Source organism: Trachemys scripta, chromosome 9 (genome assembly GCF_013100865.1).
Source record: "Trachemys scripta elegans isolate TJP31775 chromosome 9, CAS_Tse_1.0, whole genome shotgun sequence".
NCBI lineage: Eukaryota > Metazoa > Chordata > Testudines > Emydidae > Trachemys > Trachemys scripta.
This window is the reverse complement of record NC_048306.1, coordinates 89,835,768-89,859,332: the sequence shown is the minus strand read 5'-3', so window position 1 is coordinate 89,859,332 and position 23,565 is coordinate 89,835,768. Positions and strand designations below refer to the sequence as shown.

The window sequence follows — 23,565 nt, the reverse complement described above, 5'->3', positions numbered from 1 at the left end:
TCATCTGGCAAATCCTTATCTCTTTTAAAGTAGGTTGACCAGGCTCATGCTCAAGGCCGGCTCCAGCATTTCTGCCACCCCAAGCAAAAAAAAAGCTGCGATCGGCGGCGGCAGGTCCTTCGCTCCTAGAGGGAGTGAAGGACCTGCCGCCCCTGAATTGCCGCCCCTCTCCCTTGGGCGCCCCAAGCACCTGCTTGTTAAGCTGGTGCCTGGAGCCGGCCCTGCTCATGCTCCCTTCAAAGACTTTAGAAGGATTATAGCATTGAACATGGTTATTCAAATCAGCAATAAAATGAAACCTTGAGAAAGACACTGAATTGAAGAATTTCAGTGTTTGGATCCTGAATGATTCCCTCCTTCTCACTATCCTTCAAGAGGTTGCAGTCTAGGGAGTAGCCTCAATTCTCCAATTCCCATAAATTTAACAGAGGTCACAGCATGACCTATTCAGCTGAGAAGCCTTACCACAGAGAAACCCAATGATACCTTTACACTCATTGATGTGTGAACATAATTCTCTGAGTCTTTTAGCCACACATAATGTGTCTTACCCATAGAAAGACTTCAGCAGATGTATACGGCACCATGAGTAAAGTTACAAGTGATGAATTCTCTGATTTATAACTCTTCCTGGTAACAAGATAATAGGAAATTGTAAGCTTATGGGTGTTGCAGAGTGCACAACTTCTTCCAGCAGAGGCGAGAAGGGAAAGAGAAGATATTCATCACCCCTAAACTAAAGGGACGCTTGGTTGTATGACCCCTGTTGTCTGTTTTGAGACCAGCTCCATATTTTACAATCACACAAAATGAATTTTAAAGACTGTGGTAGCCTTGTAAGTGTTAAATGTCAGTGACGGTACAAAATAAGATGAGACTATGGAGACACTTGCTTACCGTGCCACCTTTGTTATTTAAAGAGATGTGTTGGTCTGTCAATGTAGCTTAGCACATTTTAAAAACAATTGAATATTGCATCTAAAACAGATATTGGCAGGTCACAAATTTTGGCGGGGGGGAAATGGACAGAGAAGAAACCAACATATGCCCAGTCCTCCATTCCAAGGTTCTTGATCACATTAATGTGCACAGTAGGCAGTCCAGAATTGTCAAACCTGAACTCTGGTGGGCAAGACCTCGGTGTACCATGATCCAGGCAGAAGTTACTCTTCTGAGACAGAACTTGCTTGGGGGTTAGTGCTCTCTTGGGGTCCTATAGATCATTTTCAGTAAGATCTTAGAGTTTAAAGGCACATCTTTGGCAAATCATAACTCAGTATTGCCAACCTCACGAAATCAAAAATCGAGAGTCGGACGTTCAAAAATCATGAGATTGGCCCAAAATATCATGGGAATTTTTTGGCATAAATATTAGACTGGATTTTTTCAGTCTGCCTTTTGATTTTTTTGATCTCCCCCTGCCCATCCCATGTGCGTCTCTCTCACACACACACTGTTGCCCACTCTCCCAAATCTATTGGGCAAGGTGTTTTTGGCCTCTGCTGCAGGAGCTGCCCATCCCCTGTCCCCCAGCGCTCCAGTCAGTTCAACCTCCACTCCTCCTGTTCTGTTCCCCCAGCCTCACTTCTGCTTTTTTTAGGGCCCTTCACCACCTTCCCCCAGGGCTGAGGGGCTGCAGTGGGTCCTCTAACCCTGCTCAAGGCTGTTGGGGGACAACTCCAAGGGCTCTTCATGCCCACTACCCCTGCCCAGACCAGATGCTGTAGGGGTAAGAGGGAGGAGCAGAGGTGTCATCCTGCTTATATTTCTCACAGGAAGGGAGCAGGGATTAAGAAGCAGAGCCACACTGGACTGTTGCGCTCTTAGGGCACATCTACACTGCAATTAAAAACCGGTGGAACTGAGTCTCCGAGCCTGGGATAGCTGACTTGGGATCACGGGGCTTGGGCTGCGGGGCTGGAAATTGCCGGGGGAGGGGCGGGTCTCAGAGGCCATGCTCCAGCCTGCCTCTAAACATCTACACTGTAATTTTCAGCCCTGCAGCCCAAGCCCTTTGAGCCTGAGTCAACTGACCCAGGACAGCCACAGCCATGCTCCAGGTCTTTTATCACCCTGTAGATGTACCCTTTGTTCCCTCCTCCCCCTGTGAGAAGGATGAGCAGAGGGGAGAGACTGTCAGCTCAACTTCATGAGGGAGTGGAGCTTCTCACATCATCGCCAGATGAGCTCCAGTTCCCTCTGAAATCCCGTCACTCATGACAACATCACGAGAGTTTAAAGCTCGGTTGCAATGATGTTGCTCAGCTATCACTAAAGCCATCATTTGTTGTCCTCCCCGCAATTGCTTGGCACATGGGCCCGGTAGCTCCTCCCCTTAGGCTGAGGGGAGGGGCCTTTAGCTGTGGGCGGGCTTGAACCCACCCATCCCCAATAGGTACCACTAAAGCCATCCTCTTAAAGAGATCTGCTCTGATCAAGAGGAATGACATATTACAATTACTCTTCTGTTAAATTATTTTCTCTAAAAACATTGTTTTTCTACTGGATCCACAGTGTGTTTGTGATTTAATTCAGTGCCCCTCTCCTAGGAATGGTCAACTAATTTATCCTCATTTCAATTTCCTTTTTTATGTGACACTAGAAAGTTATTCCATTGTCATGGTAACACCCTGTTAAATAGAAGGACCTGATGACTATACTCCCATAGATTGTCTCTGTAAACAAGAGCTAACTCTTGTAATGATTGTTTTGTTTCTGATATTTATTCTTGCCGCCAAGTTAAAGAAGTATGGGCTGGATGAATGGACTGCAAGGTGGATAGAAAGCTGGCTAGATCGTCGGGCTCAACGGGTAGTGATCAATGGCTCCATGTCTAGTTGGCAGCTGGTTTCAAGAGGAGTGCCCCAAGGGTAGGTCCTGGGGCCGGTTTTGTTTAATATCTTTATTAATGATCTGGAGGATGGTGTGGACTGCACTCTCAGCAAGTTTGCAGATGACACTAAACTGGGAGGCGTGGTAGATATACTGGAGGGTAGGGATCTGATACAGAGGGACCTAGACAAATTAGAGGATTGGGCCAAAAAAACCTGATGAGGTTCAACAAGGACAAGTGCAGAGTCCTGCACTTAGGACGGAAGAATCCTATGCACTGCTACAGTCTAAGGACCGAATAGCTAGGTAGCAGTTCTGCAGAAAAGGACCTAGGGGTCACAGTCAACGAGAAGCTGGATATGAGTCAACAGTTTACTCTTGTTGCCAAGAAGGCTAATGGCATTTTGGGCTGTTTAAGTAGGGGCATTGCCAGCAGATTGAGGAACGTGATCATTCCCCTTTATTCGACGTTGGTGAGGCCTCATCTGGAGTACTGTGTCCAGTTTTGGGCCCCACACTACAAGAAGGATGTGGAAAAATTGGAAAGAGTCCAGCGGAGGGCAACAAAAATGATTAGGGGGTTGGAGCACATGACTTATGAGGAGAGGCTGAGGGAACTGGGACTGTTTAGTCTCCAGAAGAGAAGAATGAGGGGGGATTTGATAGCTGCTTTCAACTACCTGAAGTGGGGGTTCTAAAGAGGATGGAGCTTGGCTGTTCTCAGTGGTGGCAGATGGCAGAATAAGGAGCAATGGTCTCAAGTTGCAGTGGGGGAGGTCTAGGTTGGATATTTGGAAACACTATTTCACTAGGAGGGTGGTGAAGCACTGGAATGCGTTACCTAGGGAGGTGGTGGAGTCTCCTTCCTTGGAGGTTTTTAAGGCCCGGCTTGACAAAGCCCTGGCTGGGATAATTTAGTTGGGAATTGGTCCTGCTTTGAGCAGGGGGTTGGACTAGATGACCTCCTGAGGTCCCTTCCAACCCTGATATTCTAGGATTCAATGATTCTATGATTTGTAAACTTGTTAATTTTTCCTAATTAAATAAAAAAAGAGAGTTTATTACATTGTCTGTAGCTGAGGCAGTTTAGTACCAGCCCATCAGAGAACTTGAAATGCAGTTATATCCAAACCAACTTTTTGTTCTTAAATTCTACCCATGAGTCTCTGAGCACCCTTGCACTGTTCAGTCTTAGGGTACATCTATACTGCAAGTAGAAAGTGGCAGCAGTAAATCTAAGAGCACATGCCTATGTCCCTAACCATAGCTGGGTAGATGTTTAGGGTTAGGCTCCAGAGCCCAAGGTCCAGCCTAGGAAGCATGGTGGGCTTCAGACACAGGCTCTGAGACTCGCTACCATAGATTTCCACGTGCGGCGCAGATGTGCCCTTAGCGAGCCGGTAGGCAGACCTACACCTCAGCGGCAGCCTATAGTTGGAAAGGCTCAGGAACTCAATGCGACTTTGTGGTTAACAAGCAGAATTCACTAGTTCAGTAATGGTCAGATTCAAATCTTACCCTTCCCTCCCAGGAGCGGCGCCAAGGTTTTCGGCGCCCTAGGCGGGGTCTTTCTGCACTCCCAGTCGTTGTCGTCGGCCATTCTACGGCGGGGGGGTCCTTCCGTGCTCCCGGTCATCGGGGCACTTTGGCAGTGGGTCCCGGAGCGCGGAAGGATCCCCCGCCACCGAATTGCCGCCCCCCCAAATCCTGGTGCCCTAGGCGACTGCCTAGATTGCCTAAATGGAAACGCCGGCCCTGTTCCCTCCCCACTCCCAGGCACCCTGAATCTAACCATATTAGCTATACTATTATTATTATTTGTGTTACCATAGTGCCTAGGAACCCTAGTCAGAGACCAGAACTCCACTGTTCTAGGCGCTGTACAAACACAGAACAAAATGATGATCCCTGCTTACAATCTAAATATAGGACAAGGGACAACAGATGGATGCAGACAGATTGGGCAATACAAGGAAACAATGAGACAATATTGGTCAATATGATAGTCTGTGGTCTCAGCACACCAGCAGCATGTCAAGTTTTTGTAGGCATCGTGGAGAAGGATTCTGAGGGAGGATAATGAGTTAGTTTTGTGGATGTTTATGGGGAATTCCTCCCTAGTGTGAGGGGCAGCCTAGGAGAAAGCATGATGGTGTTTGTTTGAAAATATAACAAGTGGATGATGGAGGCTGGCATCATGGACTGACCAGAGGCGGGAATCAACATCTTGATAGTGAGTGAGAAATGATAGGAAAAACTGTAGCTTTCAAGGCCTCTCTCTTCCCTTTCTCATGCTATTTTCTGTAAGGCTACCCCTGATATAAGGCTCTTGCTCTTTAGGGCAATTCCACTGAAATCAATATTAAACTCCTTCATTCTGTAGAGCACTCACTATAAATGTTAATGCTTCTTCAAACAACCTTACAGAAAAGGACCATTTATACACCATGTATAAACTGCTAAAGGATGAACTAGTCTGGCAGAAAATCTAGATCCCTCAAATTAGTCAGTCAGCTAGGCCTTGGGGTTCCAAAGCATTAGAGACCTTGTCTGAGGATTCTTGGAGGATATGACAAGATAAATGGATTATCTCCAATAGGCTGGAGACGTATGAGCTTCAAGGCCAGGTGAAGAGCTATGAAATATCAACTGTAAATCTTAACAGTTGGCAAAGAAAGCTCCCTCAATGGAAAAATATGTATAACCTGCAATGGGGGATGGAGCAGGATAGCAGGAAACAGATCATAAAGGAAGAGCAGGTTATTCTCATCCCCTAAAAGCATAAGGATCTTTATAAAACATATTTGCTTGCAAGTAGGTATTGAGGTTATCTGTTAACAAGGGAAAGTTAGTGTTAGTATGATATATTCCCACTTCTCTGCTATTCCTGGCTGTAAGCCATATGACCTGTGTATCCTCAAGTATAGTAAACAGTTGCAGGTATATTTCAACTTGAGGACTGTAACTTTCTGTGGTGAACTATACCATTATTTTCCTAACACGTCTGAGGATGGCAGTTCTTTTTAGTAGTCTATTTGCATGTCTGGTGACATGTGAGGCCCTTACTGACAAATTATTTTACCAGTCTTATGGTCACCACCTATCTAGCACTCTGGATTTTCATTAACAGATTCTGCTGTTACCACAGCCTATCTATTTAACACAGCTGGACTCATCTCCCATAGGACCAGATTCTAACATCCTTATTAATGTTCAATCGCACCTTAATCCATATATAATCCCATTAAAACGAATGCCCAAGTTGAGCACGGGATCATAATCAGGCATAGAGAGATTTCCTTGGCACACAAAGAAGTCATTGTCTTCATCTCTGTTGGTTCAATAATCCTTCTGCGCTTCCCCTGAAGATCTTGAAGTGCTTTGGAAACATTCATTAATTAACCCTCACAGACCCCAGAGAGGTAGGTACATATCATTGTTGCCATTTTACAGACAGGGAAAGTGAAGCACAGTGTGTCCATGACTCAGTTGCCCAAGGTCAGAAAGTGAGTGTGCTGGAAGCAGAACCAAGAACTGCAAATCCCAGTCCTAGAGCCTAACCACTGCCCTTATAGAAAGGCCCTGTAGAACTTTATTATAAAATGATTCCCTTTCATAGGCCTTTAAAAAAGCTCATATAATTGAATAGAGAAATATATTTGTGCTTCAGAATTCTGCATGAGTCTTAAAAACACACCTATGCATAGGAGATTGCTCACTATTAAATTCTATACAATTTTAGAGTAATAGAATAAAACCAAGGATATTGGCTTCATCCCTATTATATTTTATGGGACTTTTCCATAAAAGCAAATAATCTTGCCCATTACCTGGGAACTGGGAAAGATAATTGCCTCCTTATTTCCCTTTGGTTTCCTTCTACTATGTCCTGGGATTTCTTAACTGTAAGTCTGACTAAGACAGCCTAGTCCAAGGTCTCCTCTCTTTTGGTATGTAGACATTCATAAATGCTTTCTGACACTGCCCTTGCTTAGGTGCCTGATCCAGAGACCCCCAGTGAATTCAATGCGCTTGGGAGCAGGTTCTTACTTGGTGAATGGGGGAAACATGGTTATCTTTTTTTATTTGTGCTCGTTTAGCTTTTTAATTTATTATAGGTTGTCTGGAATATCCCTTATATGGAGTATTGCACAATGAAAGGTGACCGTATATTTTATACTACATTCATAGATAAAGTGGGTATTGGTTGTTCTTATATTAATATGAATATTTAAAGTCAGAGTATGTGTCACTCAGAAGTCAACTTTATTCATTCATCAGCTAAGAAATGCATTTAAGAGAAGTATATTGCAAATTAGTAAACAATGTTTTTGTTTCTTCTATAGCTCTGCAGTAAAGGTGCAGCATTAGGGAAACCCTTCGATGCATCCCCCCAAGATATTTCAAGTATTGCCAGTTTTATTGAAACGAAGCTTGTAACCTGCTACCTAAGGATGAGGAAGCCTGACCTGGCTCTGAATCATTCTCACAGGTAAAAATGAATATTGATTAATGTGTTACTAGGGCTTGAAGCAGGGAAGAGAAAAGCAAGTATACATTTTGGACTGGAAGGATTTGCAGCAGTTAATTACCCAATCCTATGACAAGAAAAGGGGAATCAATAACCCACCTTAAAAAAAAATCCCACTTGGGATAGACTAAGAGGAATGCTGGGAATTTGGTCATTAAGGCACAGCGATGCTAGAAGGCTCAAATAATTGGAAATGAAATATAATCCCTTTCTCCTCGTTATCAGTTCAATGTCAGGCCAGAGGTGACTTCAAATTCTTTCCATCAGATGGTTCTTTGGTGGTCTCAGTCACTGTCCATATCTCAAAGACCAGCACCACAGCTGCAGTCTCGGCAGAGAAACCAGAAATCAAAAAGGCATGAAAATCAAATGCTCCCTTTGACTTTTTGGAGTCAAGATTTTGCCTGGACTCTCCAATCAATGTTCAGGCACACTAGCATAAGCTTGCATTGCCACTCTCCATCCTGTACCTGTTCTGTAAACAAAGGATTTCACTCTGTGGCCTGCCAGTCTACCACTTTTCAATATCATTAAGTGTATCTGAATAAACACTGCAGTTAACGCAGGTTGAGTTTTTCTTACAATTGTCTTAAGTTAATGTAAATGAAGGGAAACTACTGTGAAAGAGACAACTTGATTATATCTAAGAAGAAAGGTATGTTTGTGCCTAATACACTAGAGAAATTGGTGACGGACAATTCATCAGTATAAAAATATGATCCCTGTCATGGTGCTAAGCTAGTAATCTGCTACCTTAAGGCCAAGTGATGTCAGGGAGAGTTCTGGATGCAGATCTACAGTGATTTATGGCTCTAGGTGTTGGTGCCCCCTGAACAACTCTGCTCTGTAAATGACGCACCACATTTCCTAAAAGATTGTGCAAAAAAAAAATACCTATAGTTTGCTTATTTGCCTACTTTTGGAAACATAATGGAGATGCCTGCCTCATTCTAAGCACTATCCCCAAGATGCACACCGCAATAAAATGGGAGGCTAACAAATGTGTATAATAAAAATTGGCAAACCTTCTTTTGCATGTTGGGGAGGGAGGGATAGCTCAGTCATTTGAGCATTGGCCTGCTAAACCCAGCATTATGAATTCAATCCTTGAGGGGGCCACTTAGGGATCTGGAGCAAACTCAGTACTTGGTCCTGCTAATGAAGGTAGGGGGCTGGACTTGATGACCTTTCAGGGTCCCTTCCAGTTCTATGAGATAAATATATGGAGATTTACCTATTGTTTATGTTTTAAAAATACTAGGATTGCAAAATATGGCCCTGATTCTGTAGTGAGCCTCATGCTGGGGAACCCCAGTGTCTGTTGCACAGCCAGATGGTGGGGCATTTTTGAAGTCCATGGGAGTCTACCCACGTGGAGTCATAGCAGGAGATAGGGGCCATAGACAGAGTAAATGAAGTTGGATTAGGATCTCTGGGTTACTGAAGGAATAGAAGATCTGGTGTCGGGTTGGGGTGTTTTCTATTCTTTTTTTTTCTTGCATCTGATTTTAACAGACATTCTAACTTGCTTTCCTTTTAGTTAATAAAAAGGAGAAATGCAAATCAATAATGACTGAATCCTCAATTTAATTCAATTAATAATGCAGATTATGAAATAAATCTACACACTGTGCTTGTCAGACTGTGGAGCTGCAGGAGCAGATACAGACAGGACTCGAATATGAAAATATTCTGAGATACTATTAACATAAATACAGAAAATGAAGCATAATCAATATCTGTTTCTCAAAAAGAATAAATAAATAAATTACTCTGAGTGCTCATACTATAAATAGCTCTTAGCCGTCAGTTATCCAGTGCATGCAGAATTTTGCTTCCTATTGAGTTTTTATATCATCACTGCGTTGCAATGGTTAGGTAGTAATCATGAATCAAAATTAAAATATTAATTTCTGCATTTATTTGCATTTGCTAGACTATCTTTATTTAATTTCATGTAAATCTCACTGTTCCTGCATACACTTTAGAAGCCTTATTAACTAAAAATCCTCACGCATCTTTATGTGCGTACACTTGCACTGTGACCCAAAGATGCAAAGCTGTTCTTCAAATGGCTGATCCTGCATGCTCTTCTTAACTGGGGTCTGGTCTACACTACAGACATACACCTCTACCCCGATATAACGCGACCCGATATAGCACGAATTCGGATATAACGCGGTAAAGCAGTGCTCCGGCGGATCAAAGCAAGTTCGATATAACGCGGTTTCACCTATAACAAGGTACAATTTTTTGGCTCTTGAGGACAGCGTGATATCGGGGTAGAGGTGTATATTGGTATCACTGTGTTGCTAAGGTTGCTTATGCCGACCATAACCCCCTGTTTATGTCAATAAGAGCTTCTCCTGCCAACATAGCCTCTCAGGGAGGTGGATATGCCAGCAGGAGAGCTCTCTCCTGTCAGGTTAGAGTGTCTTCATTGAAGTGCTACAGCAGTGCAGCTACACCGATGCAGTGTTTTAAGTGTAGACATGCCCCTAAATATAGCAGTTTTGTCAGTTGTGACGCTTCCTTCCAAGCATATGATATAATACACTTAAAAGAAGCTTGTACAATGTTACAAGTGACCAAACTCCAATGTCTACGTTAAGAGGAGTGTGCTGGTTCGGAGAACAGCTTTCTCACTAACTGAGTGAAGGAGAGACATTTCCATTGTCCTTAGCTTTTGAGTGTGTGTTGGAGGTACAGATGAGCTCTTCCTTACAACTTTAAATAAATCTGCTGGTTATTGTTCTCAGGACTTGAGGCTGCCTTTTTGTGCTGTTGATAACATGAGAGGAGAGGACATCCATTGGATTTTGACCATTTGGCCGGCTGACATAAAAGATGCTCACTGGGTGATAAAAGGCTATTAGAAACACTCCTAATTCATCACCAGTGTGAATAAATGCATCTGAGTTGACCTAGCCAAACAGCCACCACAGTAGCTTATTTGACCATTAGCTGTCATCATTAAGTAGCCATCAAGCCAATACCTAACATCCAGTCTAAACTGATAAAAAATACAATCCTCCAATAAAAAGTGAATCATAAAACGTTTCCATTCCCTGCAGTCCGCTTGGCCCAGGCATTATGGCATATACCAGGGTTTAATGATCCTAATAACCCCATATGGCTTGCGGAGAAATTAGATTTTTCCCTTTTGTTGCAGAAGGCAATTTTCAATTACACCAGATGGCAAAACAGTGAAGGTCTAAACTTTACGTCAAAAAACTGACTGGAACCTCAGAATCGTGTTGAGGCCTTATGTTGCTCAACCTGATCTCCAAGGTTGATTTTTATTTTATTTATTTATTTATTTAGGCTCCAACTGAAAGCTGTTTTGAAACAGAACACAATGTTTCAGTTCAGTCTCTTCTTTTGAACCTGTCCTTTAGAGGGTCTGGCCGAACAGAGAAATACAGGAAGCTGAAATCATGTGAGGAAACACATGCGGCAGTGCAATGGCACGCATGACCATGTAACCAAGAGGCGCTATTATGATTTGATTTTCTCTGTCCACCTTTAACATTGAAGAGGGTGGAGATGAGCTGTGATTCAAGGTGGAGGATCTGGCAAAGCGAGACAGACATTCTGCTTTTTCAAGGAGACTTCAGATTTGTGCCTTGATTTGCTGGTATTCTTCCCCTTCCCCCCCAACGAAAACTAATCTACACTGACCCCATGTGCTTCACAGCTGGTGTGTGGGAAAATAGCACAGTATCTTTGTATTTTCAGGAAGGAATGTCCTCCACACCCACACGTTTTCTTAGAGATGATGGTTCATGGGAATTCTCATCAATCTGGAAAATTGCAGGAGGGCAGAATGAGAAATTCCAGGGCAGATATGTTGTTGGAATTCTTGTAAATTGAATTTTCCTCAAGTGCTGGAGGGGTGCATGTGTTAGGGAACAGAAAGGAGCTTTGGCCTCTCTCACATCTCAGATAACTACACAAAGGCCAACAGGAAGTTGTTTTGTTCCCTGCACTGTTTTGTCTTATGACTGTAATCTATCCAGCAACACTATGGTTGTGGAGTCCATAAAAGTGCAGATTATAAATCCGGGACATTGCCTGACTCCTTCAGAAGTTCAAGTAGGATAGTTTAGAATAAAATGTAACTATCCAACATGGTAAACTAGCAGGACTTCACACCCATTGTTACTTCAATTAAATTACCGTAAGTCTTCTGATGTTGTAACACAGAGGTACAGAGATGGCCAATCCGTAGGCAAGCAGTGGCCATATGCTCCCCCCTGTTGAGCATTGGAAAATAAAAATTACAGAAATTCTGGGTGGAAAAATGAGGTATGTTTTGGAGGACCATCTGGAATGAAAAGTTTACTATGCTCTTCTTACCAAAAAGCCACTGGCATCCCCTCAACATATGTCCTTCAAGAAAAGGAATGTGTCAAGCAGGAGACAGTGAGGAGTCAGAGGAAAACCACCCTTTGTGGCATGTTTCCCCTCTCTGAATGGTGTAAATGATGCCTGACAAAGCCAAAATTACTTCTGCCTTGATGAGGGTTGCTGTGTACGGTCTGAGAACTGTGGGGTTTAACCCAGGTTTCCCTTCAGACCCCACACTTTCTGCAGTTATTGCCACCTGCTAATTCTGCATCTCCCTTCTGAAAATGGAATGCAAGGAGGACTTCGCCCGCAGCAAACCCATGTCCCTTTTCTACTAAGGTTGCTTCTTCTGTGCCTTTTTATGTGTTCAGTGGAGGATATGGCCCTTTGTAACACCACTTGCACAATTTATGGAGAGGCATATTGATTATGTAATTGTTATGTGATAACTAATTGATAATAAATAGCATGGTGACAGCTTAAGGTAATACAGTTAGTGGGAATCAAAGGGAGGAAAAAATAACTATAGATGGGAAGAGAGGTTTGCTGATAAAACTGGAAAAGGGAGAGGAATTGAGACCAATGCTGATGATTTGTGGAAGGGAAAGGCCCTAAGATATCGTATATACCCCTCCAACCCCGTACCCTCACTAACACCCACCTCCCAAAAGAAAAAGAATATGCAAACTTTCTGGAGAATCCAAATGAGTAGCTTCTAATAACCTTTAGCAAATATAAGGGGTACGTTGCAATATACATAATTGATAAGCAATTATTTAATACAAGGCTAGTCACTTGAGATGTTCTGAGACATCATAAGCTAGATGCACTTTAAAAAGCACCTAGCATCCTACAATAGAATTCCCTTCTCTTATGCTGCATTTTGAATATTTCTTTATAATACAACTGCTTTATGAAAAACATTTTCAGTTAACTTCCCCACCTTTGAACTATATTTTATTTTCAGGGCAGTAGGCCAATTACATATTTGTTATCCAATAGGGTTGATCCTGCCCCACACACTCCCATTGACTTTGAGGGTGACTAATACCCATAGTGTGTATTATTTTGTAGGATTCATTCAAAAAGAAGCTCCTAAAACAGCTTTTCTTCCTTCTTAGGAGAAGCACTGTTCATGATTGAAAAGATTAAAGCAAAGTCCAACAGGTTTTATGCAGGCTGAGTTAAATATCCTCATCCTAGAATTGACAGCAGTTGTAAAGATGTTAGTGAAATTTGGTAGTCAAGAAATTAGTACTTGTACAGTTGGGAAATCAGTCAGCAGTGGATTACATGAATAAGACAGGGAAAGCAGAATCTGTCCACCCATATTAGGAATAGCTCAGGCCCCTGAACTGGATTCTTTGAAACAAGACCTTTCTAAATATCCTTTCATTTAGCAAGGAAGGAGAATGTTCTCCTTGTTCTTCTCCTTTATAGCTAATGAATTGAGAGCTGGCGGGCAGATTTATCTCTTGGTTTGCAATTCAAAGTGATTCACCACTGAATCCTATGTGTAAGAAGAAAAATGTTTAGCATGGAAGATGCATTCCCCTTTCCTGTCAGAAAAAAAGATACTATGTGTATGAGAAAGCCTTGGTGTAAAAACCCCTTCATTATGTTTAGACATGAAAGCAGCTTCATGGTATTTTTTGGTCTGTGTGCTAAAAGTGTCCTCCGCTGTCGCAGACACTATATTCACAGCTAATTCTGTTAGGCTGTACTACAAAAATCTGATTACACAAAACCAAGTTGTGTCTCAGACAGGGGGAGGGAGAAACAGTTGTCTCACCAACAATGCTGTGATCCAAACCCCATCAAAGTCAGAGGGAGTCCTTCCATTGATATCAGCAGTCATTGGATCAGCTGTAGTGAAGATTAAATTAAAAAAGATTTCAAACTAATTTTCAGGTTACCATAGAAGACATCTTAGGTTGTCTTCTGGGCAGGCATTCTCCAGCATGTACATAGCACCATTCACAGATGCAGCCAGTGGGGAGGTAATAGGGTATATGTCCTCCAGCTTTCTAGCTCCAGCTTTTTATTGTCCTGTTGATATCCCTCTCAGAGGGGCTGTGGGTGTCATAAATTTCATTACAATATTCCCTACAATATTTTTTTTTTCCAAACACTTATACCACCACATTCTTGCCATCATGGAGAGATTGCCAATGAAAAGTAAGTATCGGAGGAGTAGCCGGGTTAGTCTGGATCTGTAAAAAGCAACAGAGAGTCCTGTGGCACCTTTAAGACTAACAGATGTACTGGAAAGCTTATGCTCCAATGAAAGGTATGTTCACATTCCTTCTACCCTCCAGAAGATACCAGCAAAATTAACGCAGCTTCTGCTGAAGAAGGTATGTGCAAACAGATCATTACTAGGACAGTGTGAAACAAAAGGTCGGATTGCTTGCAGCAGTTTTCATACATTTTATTACAAACTCAATCTGGGGCCCATTTTTTCGCTGTGCTGTTCCTCCCACATTGCATGGAAAAAATGTTGCCAGTTTTGCCCAGCCCTAGTCATTTTATGGGCCTACCCAAACATTCTGGGTAGCTTAATCGCTGGCTGTATATGAAAGCTTTCAAAAACCATTGACACACATTTTGAGAACTTCAAGTTTTGTATGCTGGGAGACACTCCTCCCTATCTTCAAAACAGCATCAATAAGGAAACTTGTTCAGAACATTAAGATGGGTGTGAGGAAATGCACCCTGTAGAGGAGCGGACTCACCCCTGCAGCACCTCCTGCTGGTCGTCCAGGGAATTAGCTCACCAGCCTCTGGAGCGCCCTCTGCAGGCCAGTGATCTGACTCATTCTCTCCTTCTCGGCTCCCCTATCCCTCCTAGGACCCGGTGCCCCTATTACTGGGATGCTGCCCCCTGGCAGTACGCCACAGATCTGGGTCTCCCCTCCCTGGGGAACCCCCACCCACTATCCCCACCTTGCCTCAACACTAGGCCACTGCCAGTCACCAACTAGCCCCCGCTCCCTGGGGCAGACTGCAATATCGGCCACTCATCACTGGCAAGGAGGGTTTGGACCTGCTGCCTTGGACTAGCCTTGGGCTGCCCTCTGCAATCCCCAGTACTCCTTGGCCTACTCCTAGGCCACAGCCTGGGGCTTTCCAGGCTGGAGCTCCCCAGCTCCTCAGCCTGTCCCCAGCCCTGCTGAACCCAGGTACTCTGTGTCTAGCTCCCTGCAGCCAGGCCCTTCTCTCTCTGAAGACATAGAGAGAGAGACTCTTGAGCGCCTGGCTCCCAGCCTTCTTATACAGGCCAGCTGGGGCCTGATTGGGGCGTGGCCCAGCTGTGGCTACTTCCCCAATCAGCCCAGTAGCTTTTCCCTTTGTCCCAGCCCTCTGCCAGGGCTGTTTTAAACCCCTCTGCAGGAGCGGGGTAACCACCCCGCTACACACCCCCATACTGTTTCCCCCAAAATGAAATTGTTAGAATCACCATGTAGCTAAACATACAAAATTCCAGACACTATGATGGGGTCAAGCCCTCAGCTGGTGTAAAGTTGATTAGCTTCATTGATTTCAATAGCTATGCTGATTTATACCAGCTGAGGATCAAGCCAATGGGACTGTCATTTTGTGGGGCAGGAACTGTCTTTTTGTTCTATACACCTCTACCCCGATATAACACGACCTGATATAACATGAATTCAGATATAACACGGTAAAGCAACGCTCCGGGTGGGGGGAGGGGGCGCTGCGCGCTCCAGTGGATCAAAGCAAGTTTGATATAACGCAGTTTCACCTATAACGCGGTAAGATTTTTTGGCTCCCGAGACAGCGTTATATCGGGGTAGAGGTGTATTTGCATAGCATCTACCAGAATGAGGTCTACAGAGAGACAAATAATAATTATAATTATTGTAAGAGAGACTGTATTGTGGTGGACTCAAACAGTTCTAAGACTAGTTTGATGAGTACTGGACTTTAGATAGTGAGCTACCTGGAATATACAGGAAAGAAAGAAAAACAGCCGCAAGTTAAAACTAAATTGTATAATAATCGGAACTTGTCAGTCTCATCTATATACTGAATGTATAACTACTGAAAACAATGAAGCCATGACATTTTACATCAGCTGAGGATCTGGTCCACTCTGTCTAATATTTTCTGGTACATTACTGCACATAAATTGTGTATAACAATGTTACATATAACGTCCAGTGACTATATTTGAATAATTATTGTATATCAGTGATGTATGTTCCTACTAGTGTATAACATTGCTGTATCTTACACCTATCTATACATCTCCTTGTGTAGGTGATGTCAAACCAGCCATTCCTGACTGTATAAATCAACATTGCATCCAACATTTACTTCTGTACACCTGGGCAATTACCTGTAAATACCTCTATCCATTAAAAATGTTAAAGCAAATGTTTGTGCAATAAGCTAGGAGTGCATTACATGCAGAATTTCTCCCAGCTGACAAATGTGGTGTCTGCATCTGCAACTTCAATCCCAAAAGCACAAGCCCATGCCACTTCAGTTAAAGAGCTCACTATGTTCTCTTCTAGGAAGTAGCCAGCTTTAAGCTTTACTGTGCCTAGCCACCAGAGAGGGACATGATCACAAGCACTAAGCCAGTGAAATACATTTGTTTGCTTGTATCTTTCATCTACAGAGACAGTCCCTTGACTTTTTTTTTCTACAAAGACTAACTAAACACAATGTACTGGTAGATAGCTAAGATGTTCCTCTTAATGTTAATCAGATGTTTAGAACTAAATCCCCATTGCAGTTGGGAAGAGCTGCAATAAAAAGATGTGCATTTCCGGAGAAAAGAGAGAGTCAGGCTGATGTTTTCCAGAGATCAATTTTTATACAGCGACTTGCCTTTCTTGCTGCATCTGGTGTTTTTGGAGTTGGGAAGTTAGGTCGAAGGGGAACTAAAGGTAGAAAACTATGGTCAAATACGCATACCTTTAATTCATGTGCCCTGATAGCTCTGGTGGGAGAAAGCTGATGTCTCGGGTTTTTTTTTTCCCCCATAGAACTTGAAGAAACGATAATAGGACAAACCCTGTATTATTTTTAAGGGAAGATGTCAAGATGAAAAAATGAAAATGTCAAAAAACAGGTTGATATACTGTATTACTTAAAAACTGTTTTGTTGAGAAAAACTGACCAAATGATTTAGGAAAGGCATTTACTGGACAGTCTTTGGATTACACTGCAGATGAAAAATAAATGAAAATCCATTTCATGTTTACTTTAGTCTAGTCATTTTAATGGTGGGGTGGGAGAGGTCAGGGGAAAGTCTGGCAAGAACACAAGTTTTAATCTTCAGACATAGGGTTTTTATTTGCAATGTTTCCAATGAAAACTTATTTTGCATCTGGATCAAGAAATAGTTGTTTCAAAAAAATTTATTAAAATTCCTTTGTCTTTATGATGCCCCCCCCCCCCGCTTCCCAAAAGCACATCAGTAAAAAATTAATGGAAGCTTTGTACCTAGTGGTGAGTGATACTTCTCCACACGATACACACACAGCTCTTCATGACCCTGTAGTACATCCACTAGGCCCATCTCCTTCACTGCTGGGTCTTCCCCACCTCATTTTTCTTTCAGCGCCTGTCATTGTATGGAGTCCTCCATGGCTGGAGATGGATATTGGAGCAGGACTTGTTCTCAGTGTTCACAGCCTTGCAGATTCCCACATAGTTGGATGGACCTCCAGTCTGCTCTCATTTCAGGGATGGGCTTCCTGGATTGTTGCTTTTCTTCTCAACCTCTGTTTGTATCATTCATTTTCCTTTATATGATCCCCCCTGCTCACTCCTGTCTTTGTTTTTTTTACCAAAAGTGGCTTCTCAGATCTGGAGATAGTATTATCCAGGTCATGGGCCAGCTTTACCCACTTTTAAGTTCATCACATGACACGAATAATAATTATTCTACAAAAAAGCTGCTAAACTGTAGTGGTATTGCTGTGTCAAACAGCTATTCTATGTAAATCCACAGAACTTGGCATGCCTGGGAGTGTACACATCTCTGAAGAAATAACAGCATTCAGCTGAACGATCAAATAATCAAAGGCATTTTTAGGTCTCCGCTTATAGCAAGGGAGTGAGATATTTGTTGTAGGTTTTAGAGAACGCTATCATATTTTTTCAGTATAGAGTTTATAGATAGAAAGAAGGAGTTGATCTTTTTAAGATTAGGAATGAATCAAGGTGAAAAAGGAGAGGTGAAATCTAATTCTTTGAGATTCTGCTACAATTCTGTATTTATTATGAACCTATCAGAGTACATCCTGCTCTAAGTCTTGTAGAAAATGCGTTGCTAACTACCAGGAAATTATTGATTTTTTTCATTGCTGTTGCTTAGCTCTGGTAGAGCCGATAACTTGAAAAAAAATCGATGTTGCTATTATCAAGTGTTGACTACAGTTTATAACAGCAATAATCTCCTTTAAAATCTCTTCCTGCAGCACCAGTTATCATTCAGTTTGTTAAAGTGTTAATGCCTTGGGCATTCTGATCATTAAATGTCAATAATATTTGAAGTCCTTTGGGATTGCTTTCTGGCTAAACTCAGAGTTTGCCTCAGAGTCTTTTGAACTTCCAAGTTCTCCAGCACTGGTTGAAAAAATGTAGTATCTGACGCAATATCTGTCTGTCGTTGGTAACAGTGATCAACCTTTTAAAAAGATGGTCACTCACCACAGCTAAATTATAACTAATATTTCAAATTACTGAGGTGGGTTGGGTACTGTATCCTAGATAAATCCTTGTACCGTCCTTGTGACTGTAGTATCTAAGCCCTTTCTAGTAGTGAAATTGTAATGTCAGCAAAGAAGTAGGATCCAGATTCACTCTGAATCTCTGTCCCCTGCTTACACCAAAAGACATACTGCCTGTCTATTCTAATAGTATAGTGTATAGTTTTCCTTACACCTCCTAGTGATATAGACCCCACTTCTGCAATTGGATCCATGTGTGAGGATACCCGCATTCAGTGAAGTCAGTGAGGCTGAGAAAGGTACAAGGATTCACCCACATAAATCCAACCTGAGTGGGACTATCCTTTGTTACAATTTTGGAAACACTCTCACTGGCTTTTAGGATTTTTTAATTAGTTATGTGTGAATAATTCCTTTAAGATAATAATGTAAGATTATCATCAAACCCAGAAATATAGATGACAGATAACAAAGGAAGTTCTACAATAATATGTGGTATCTTTGCTGATGTTATATGCTAGCTAAATGCAGTATAACGTGCGCTCACCGGGACTTTAATAGCTGTTTCTGTAACAATAGGCAAAGCTATAAATGAAATTGCATTTATGATACAAATTTAATAGACATTTTAATAATGCCTGTTCATCCATCTTAGCTGTCAAGGGAGAAAAAGTGATAATTGATTATTGGGTTTTGAGAGATAGATTCTGAAGTGTGTATAGAAAGTGTGTACAGCATGTGCCTTATTCAGAGTTTGATATTAACGATCTTTTAATAGTGTAACAATTTGAGGTTTAACTTGATCATCTCTTTTACATTTCAAAGGAGCATTATTTTGAACCCAGCCTATTTCCTGAACCATCTTCGTCAAGCTGCTGTATTTAGATGGTTGGAACGATATTCTGAAGCTGCAAGGTATGGCTGGCATTTGTGGATTTTCTACCTCTAATGTTTTCCCTACAGCTCCTTCGTTCCAGCTCTCAGTACTACAGACAATTGGGGAAATAATTTCCTACAGCTCATCAGTACTAGGGACATCATCATGTGTCCATGCTTCATTCTAGTGGTCCATGACTTTGTCAGAACCCCTTGATAGATTCAAATTCATGTAATACATAGTGATTGCTCCTCCTTTCTATATTAATGTGCTACTAGAGACCCTGATACTGCACCATGAAAGTCCATGGCAACTTTGGTTTCAGTGAGCATAGGATCAAACCTATAGGAGAGATCTGATCCTGCTGCCCTTATTCACATGAGTAGTCTCACTAAAGTCAATGGGACTGTTCACGTGAATAAGAACTGCTTGCAGGGGTAAGTTCTTGCAAGATTGAGCTTTACTTGTGTGTTTATACTGGAAAAATGTGTAGACGTTGTGCAGCAGTGGTGCAGCTGCACTGGCACCACCAAATGATGGAAACTGTAATGTTGGCAGGGAGCAAATATTGTTACCACCTGACAGGTTTATATGAAAGAAGTTACCTTCCAGGAGGTGAGTAAGGTTGCCTAGTGTAATGCAAGAAGTAACTATGGCTGGTCCACACTAACCCCCCATTTCGAACTAAGGTATGCAAATTCAGCTATGTTAATAACGTAGCTGAATTCAAAGTACCTTAGTTTGAACTTACCGCGGGTCCAGACGTGGCAGGCAGGCTCCCCCGTCGATGCCGTGTACTCCTCTCACCGAGCTGGAGTACCGGTGTCGACGGCAAGCACTTCCGGGATCGATCTGGGATCGATTTATCACGTCTAGACAAGACGTGATAAATTGATCCCAGAAGATCGATTGCTTACCGCCAGACCCGGAGGTAAGTGTAGACCTACCCTTATATACCTATGTTTCTGCTTCTACTCAGCACTTATATAGAACCTTTCATTTGAAGAGCATAAAGTGTTTTACAAACCATTAATGAATGAAGACAGAACAGGCGTGAATTAGGTAAGAGATATAGAACAGTCACTTCACTCACTGCTGAAATCAATCACCTGTGGCATAGAACATGGTAGCTGTTTAACAATGAATGGCAACCCTTAGACAACAGTTTAGTATGGGAAGGAAGAATACTTTATCCAACCAAAACTTCAGAAAGAATTTAGGGAGTCCACTTGTAATTATCTCTAATGAACTTTGCCCAGGAGCTGTGATTAACACCCTGTAAAAGTTGTCACGGGATCTTGGACCACAAGTGATCTGAATTTTGGTTTTACATCTCTTTCTAAAGAAAGTACCTCCAACAACCCAATCTCCCTAGCATCTTTCTGGGGTATTGGGTCAGTATTGATTCAGAGAAAATTGCCACCTATTGAATCACCAACATTCAAGGTTCAGAGTAGCAGCCGTGTTAGTCTGTATCCGCAAAAAGAAAAGGAGTCCTTGTGGCACCTTAGGGACTAACATCTTGCACAGTTTTAAAGATTGTAGCAGGAGACAACATTATTCCATGACTGGCAAGGAAGCCTGATTAAAGCGTCTATTTTCAGATCCATTAATTCTCTGTTATCCCACCAACAGGCAAGGGGGTTTTATTTGAAACCCGGTAGAAGAATGTATTTTTAACTTCCAGGAGTTGATCTTTCCTAGAAAGTAATGCATAGAAAATGAAAGTATCTGAGAGCTTAATGTGATCCAAGAAGAAAATGAGGTGCTCAAATAACTAGTAACCAAAAAAAGGTGGTTGGTGTTGCTGCAGACAAGTAATCATTCAACAGGAGTACTGCATCAGCAAGCAGGAAGGAACCGGGTCAGGTTTTTTTATATCAGGAAGCTTTCATGGAACTAGTTGTTTTTAAATGAGATTATGATGTATTTTGCAAAGGAGGAGAAATTTCTGACAGATGGAGACCAAGTGGATCCAAATAAGTGACAGTAGCGTTGTGAGTTTAGCTTAGTTTACCATAGTATTGTAATAACTGTGTGGAGTTTTTGTTCCAGCCTTGTGTTAAACTAAGCTAAGCAGAAGCATCTCTTTGGAGTCAGTGGCATCAGTCCGACCCTGTTAACAATGTAGAATGCAATCTGTCTGTTACAGATAGACTACAGTATGCAGGTGTTTAGCTGCAGTTTCTAAAAGTCTAAATATGCTTTTGTTAGCATGAGCTGTCATTTATCTTTGCTTGCTCTATGTATGTGAATGAGGTTAGTGTGTTTCCTTGTGCAATTTTTTTTCCATCTTAGTTATTATTATACATATCCAGAACATTGTTATAGGCTGTGAACAATTGTTTTTGGTTGAAATAGCATATATGTATACAGCAAATGGGCAGGAATAACTCAGCCCACCTGGTGCCCAAGATAGAGAACTATTGATCTCTTTGAGGATATAGCAGGCTAAATTCCCTGGAGCAAATTCTGTTCTCTGTTCCAAATTCAGAGATGATGTGTCAACTGATGTATGTTAGACCCCACTGCGTTCAGTTAGACTCCTTCATACTTACTTACACCTATTCTCTCCATATGTAAGAAGACTGAACTGGTATAAGTTACACACCGAATAGCCATAAGGTACAAGTTAAAGTAGGATGAGGGATATTGTAATTTTTACTACCTTCTGGCTCCTCAGTGTAACTGACACCAACTCAGGCTGCCTCAGACATTGGTAGAATGGATGTAAGTATGTATGAGGCAACCTGGATGCCAGGGAGTCTAAATCAGTGTGAGCAGTTGAACATGTATCACTGCCTGCCTCATCTCTGAATTTGGCTCCAGGTGTCTAAATGGCTCCTGTATGCGACTCTAATAGGGTTGCCAATTTTGGTTTGATGCATTCCTGGAGGCATCATCACATGACGTAATCTTTATTTAAAGATTAATCTTTAATTCCTGGAGACACCAGGACAATCCAGGAGGGTTGGCAACCCAAGGGCTTGTCTATACTTACGCGCTGGTTCGGCGGCAGGCAATCGAACTTCTGGGTTCGATTTATCGCGTCTTGTCTGGACGCGATAAATCGAACTCAGAAGTGCTCCCCGTCGACTCCGGTAATCCTGCTCGCCGCGAGGAGTACGCGGAGTCGACGGGGGAGCCTGCCTGCCGCGTCTGGACTGCGGTAAGTTCGAATTAAGGTACGTCGACTTCAGCTACGTTATTCATGTAGCTGAAGTTGCGTACCTTAGTTCGATTTGGGGGTTTAGTGTAGACCAAGCCCAAGACTCTAACAGGCTGCCCTTCATGCAGTGTACAGTGTTGTGCAGTAATCCCAAAGGCACTGCTTGATGGATCAGAGCTTTGAAAAATGAACAATTCTAGAAGGTGGTAGCCACTGCCTCTAAGACATACTAAATATTTCAGTAAAAATGTTTCTCCTCCAGAGGTATCTCTGAAATGTGGAGAAATGGATTAGAGGGTGGGGAGAAACTTGAAGTCTGACAAGAAGCATGCTGGATTGCCTGTAAGTGAGAGAGCATCTAGGGAAGTTAATGAGGGCAGTGCAAGAAGAGTTGTCACTAAACACTGCCATTGAGGGATGGGGTAAGGCAGTAGTCATAGAGAATGCATTGCCTGCAGAAATAACTGGGCAAACCAGGGGGCATAGATATGAAAGCTATCATTCTTCCCTGCCTTGCTAATATATGTTACATGTGATCTAACCTCTTTAACTGGAGCAGGGTTGAGCCTGAGTAATACAAAGTGAAAATTTGCAATGCATAGAAACAGTCAGGCTCCATATTGGGTTTGAAACCTGAAGTTCAAAGTCCAGAAGCTTATTTTTGCTTCTTACAATAAAACCATTTCGCTGTCATCTTTTTGCTGCTCAGAATGCTGTACTGCCTGGTTTAATTGCATCATGTTCTGTGAGGCACTTACCGATAGTACTTTTTGAAACCAGCTAGAACACTAGCGACTTGGAACTAGCTGTATAAAAGCAAAAGAAAGTGGATCAAAGCACAGACTCATTCTCCTTATGCCAGAACACCTCATATTCACCCGTGACTCCATACAGGATAGTGCTAAGCAGTGCTGAAGAAGGAAGAAGGTTTAGGATCTTAATAACCTCAGTATCGATGACTCAGCTGTTTACTGCTTCTATTTAAAATGGCATTAGATAGTCCCATCTGCTCTATAGCAAACCAGACTTGGTAGTTCTGAAACTCAGCATTTTGTCGATTACAGGATCTCTCTCTCTTTCTCTGCATGAATCTAGT

The 23,565-nt window shown here is 42.3% G+C and overlaps 1 protein-coding gene across 1 annotated transcript in view; it reads left to right on the top strand.

Moving 5' to 3' along the window:
- SPATA16 (spermatogenesis associated 16) overlaps window positions 1-23,565 on the top strand; it is a 120,472-nt gene that overhangs the window by 16,083 nt on the left and 80,824 nt on the right. The window contains exons 2-3 of the mRNA XM_034781902.1: window positions 7,179-7,324; window positions 19,249-19,338. Of these exons, the coding sequence (XP_034637793.1) occupies window positions 7,179-7,324; window positions 19,249-19,338 (236 nt within the window). The remainder of the gene's footprint in view (window positions 1-7,178; window positions 7,325-19,248; window positions 19,339-23,565) is intronic.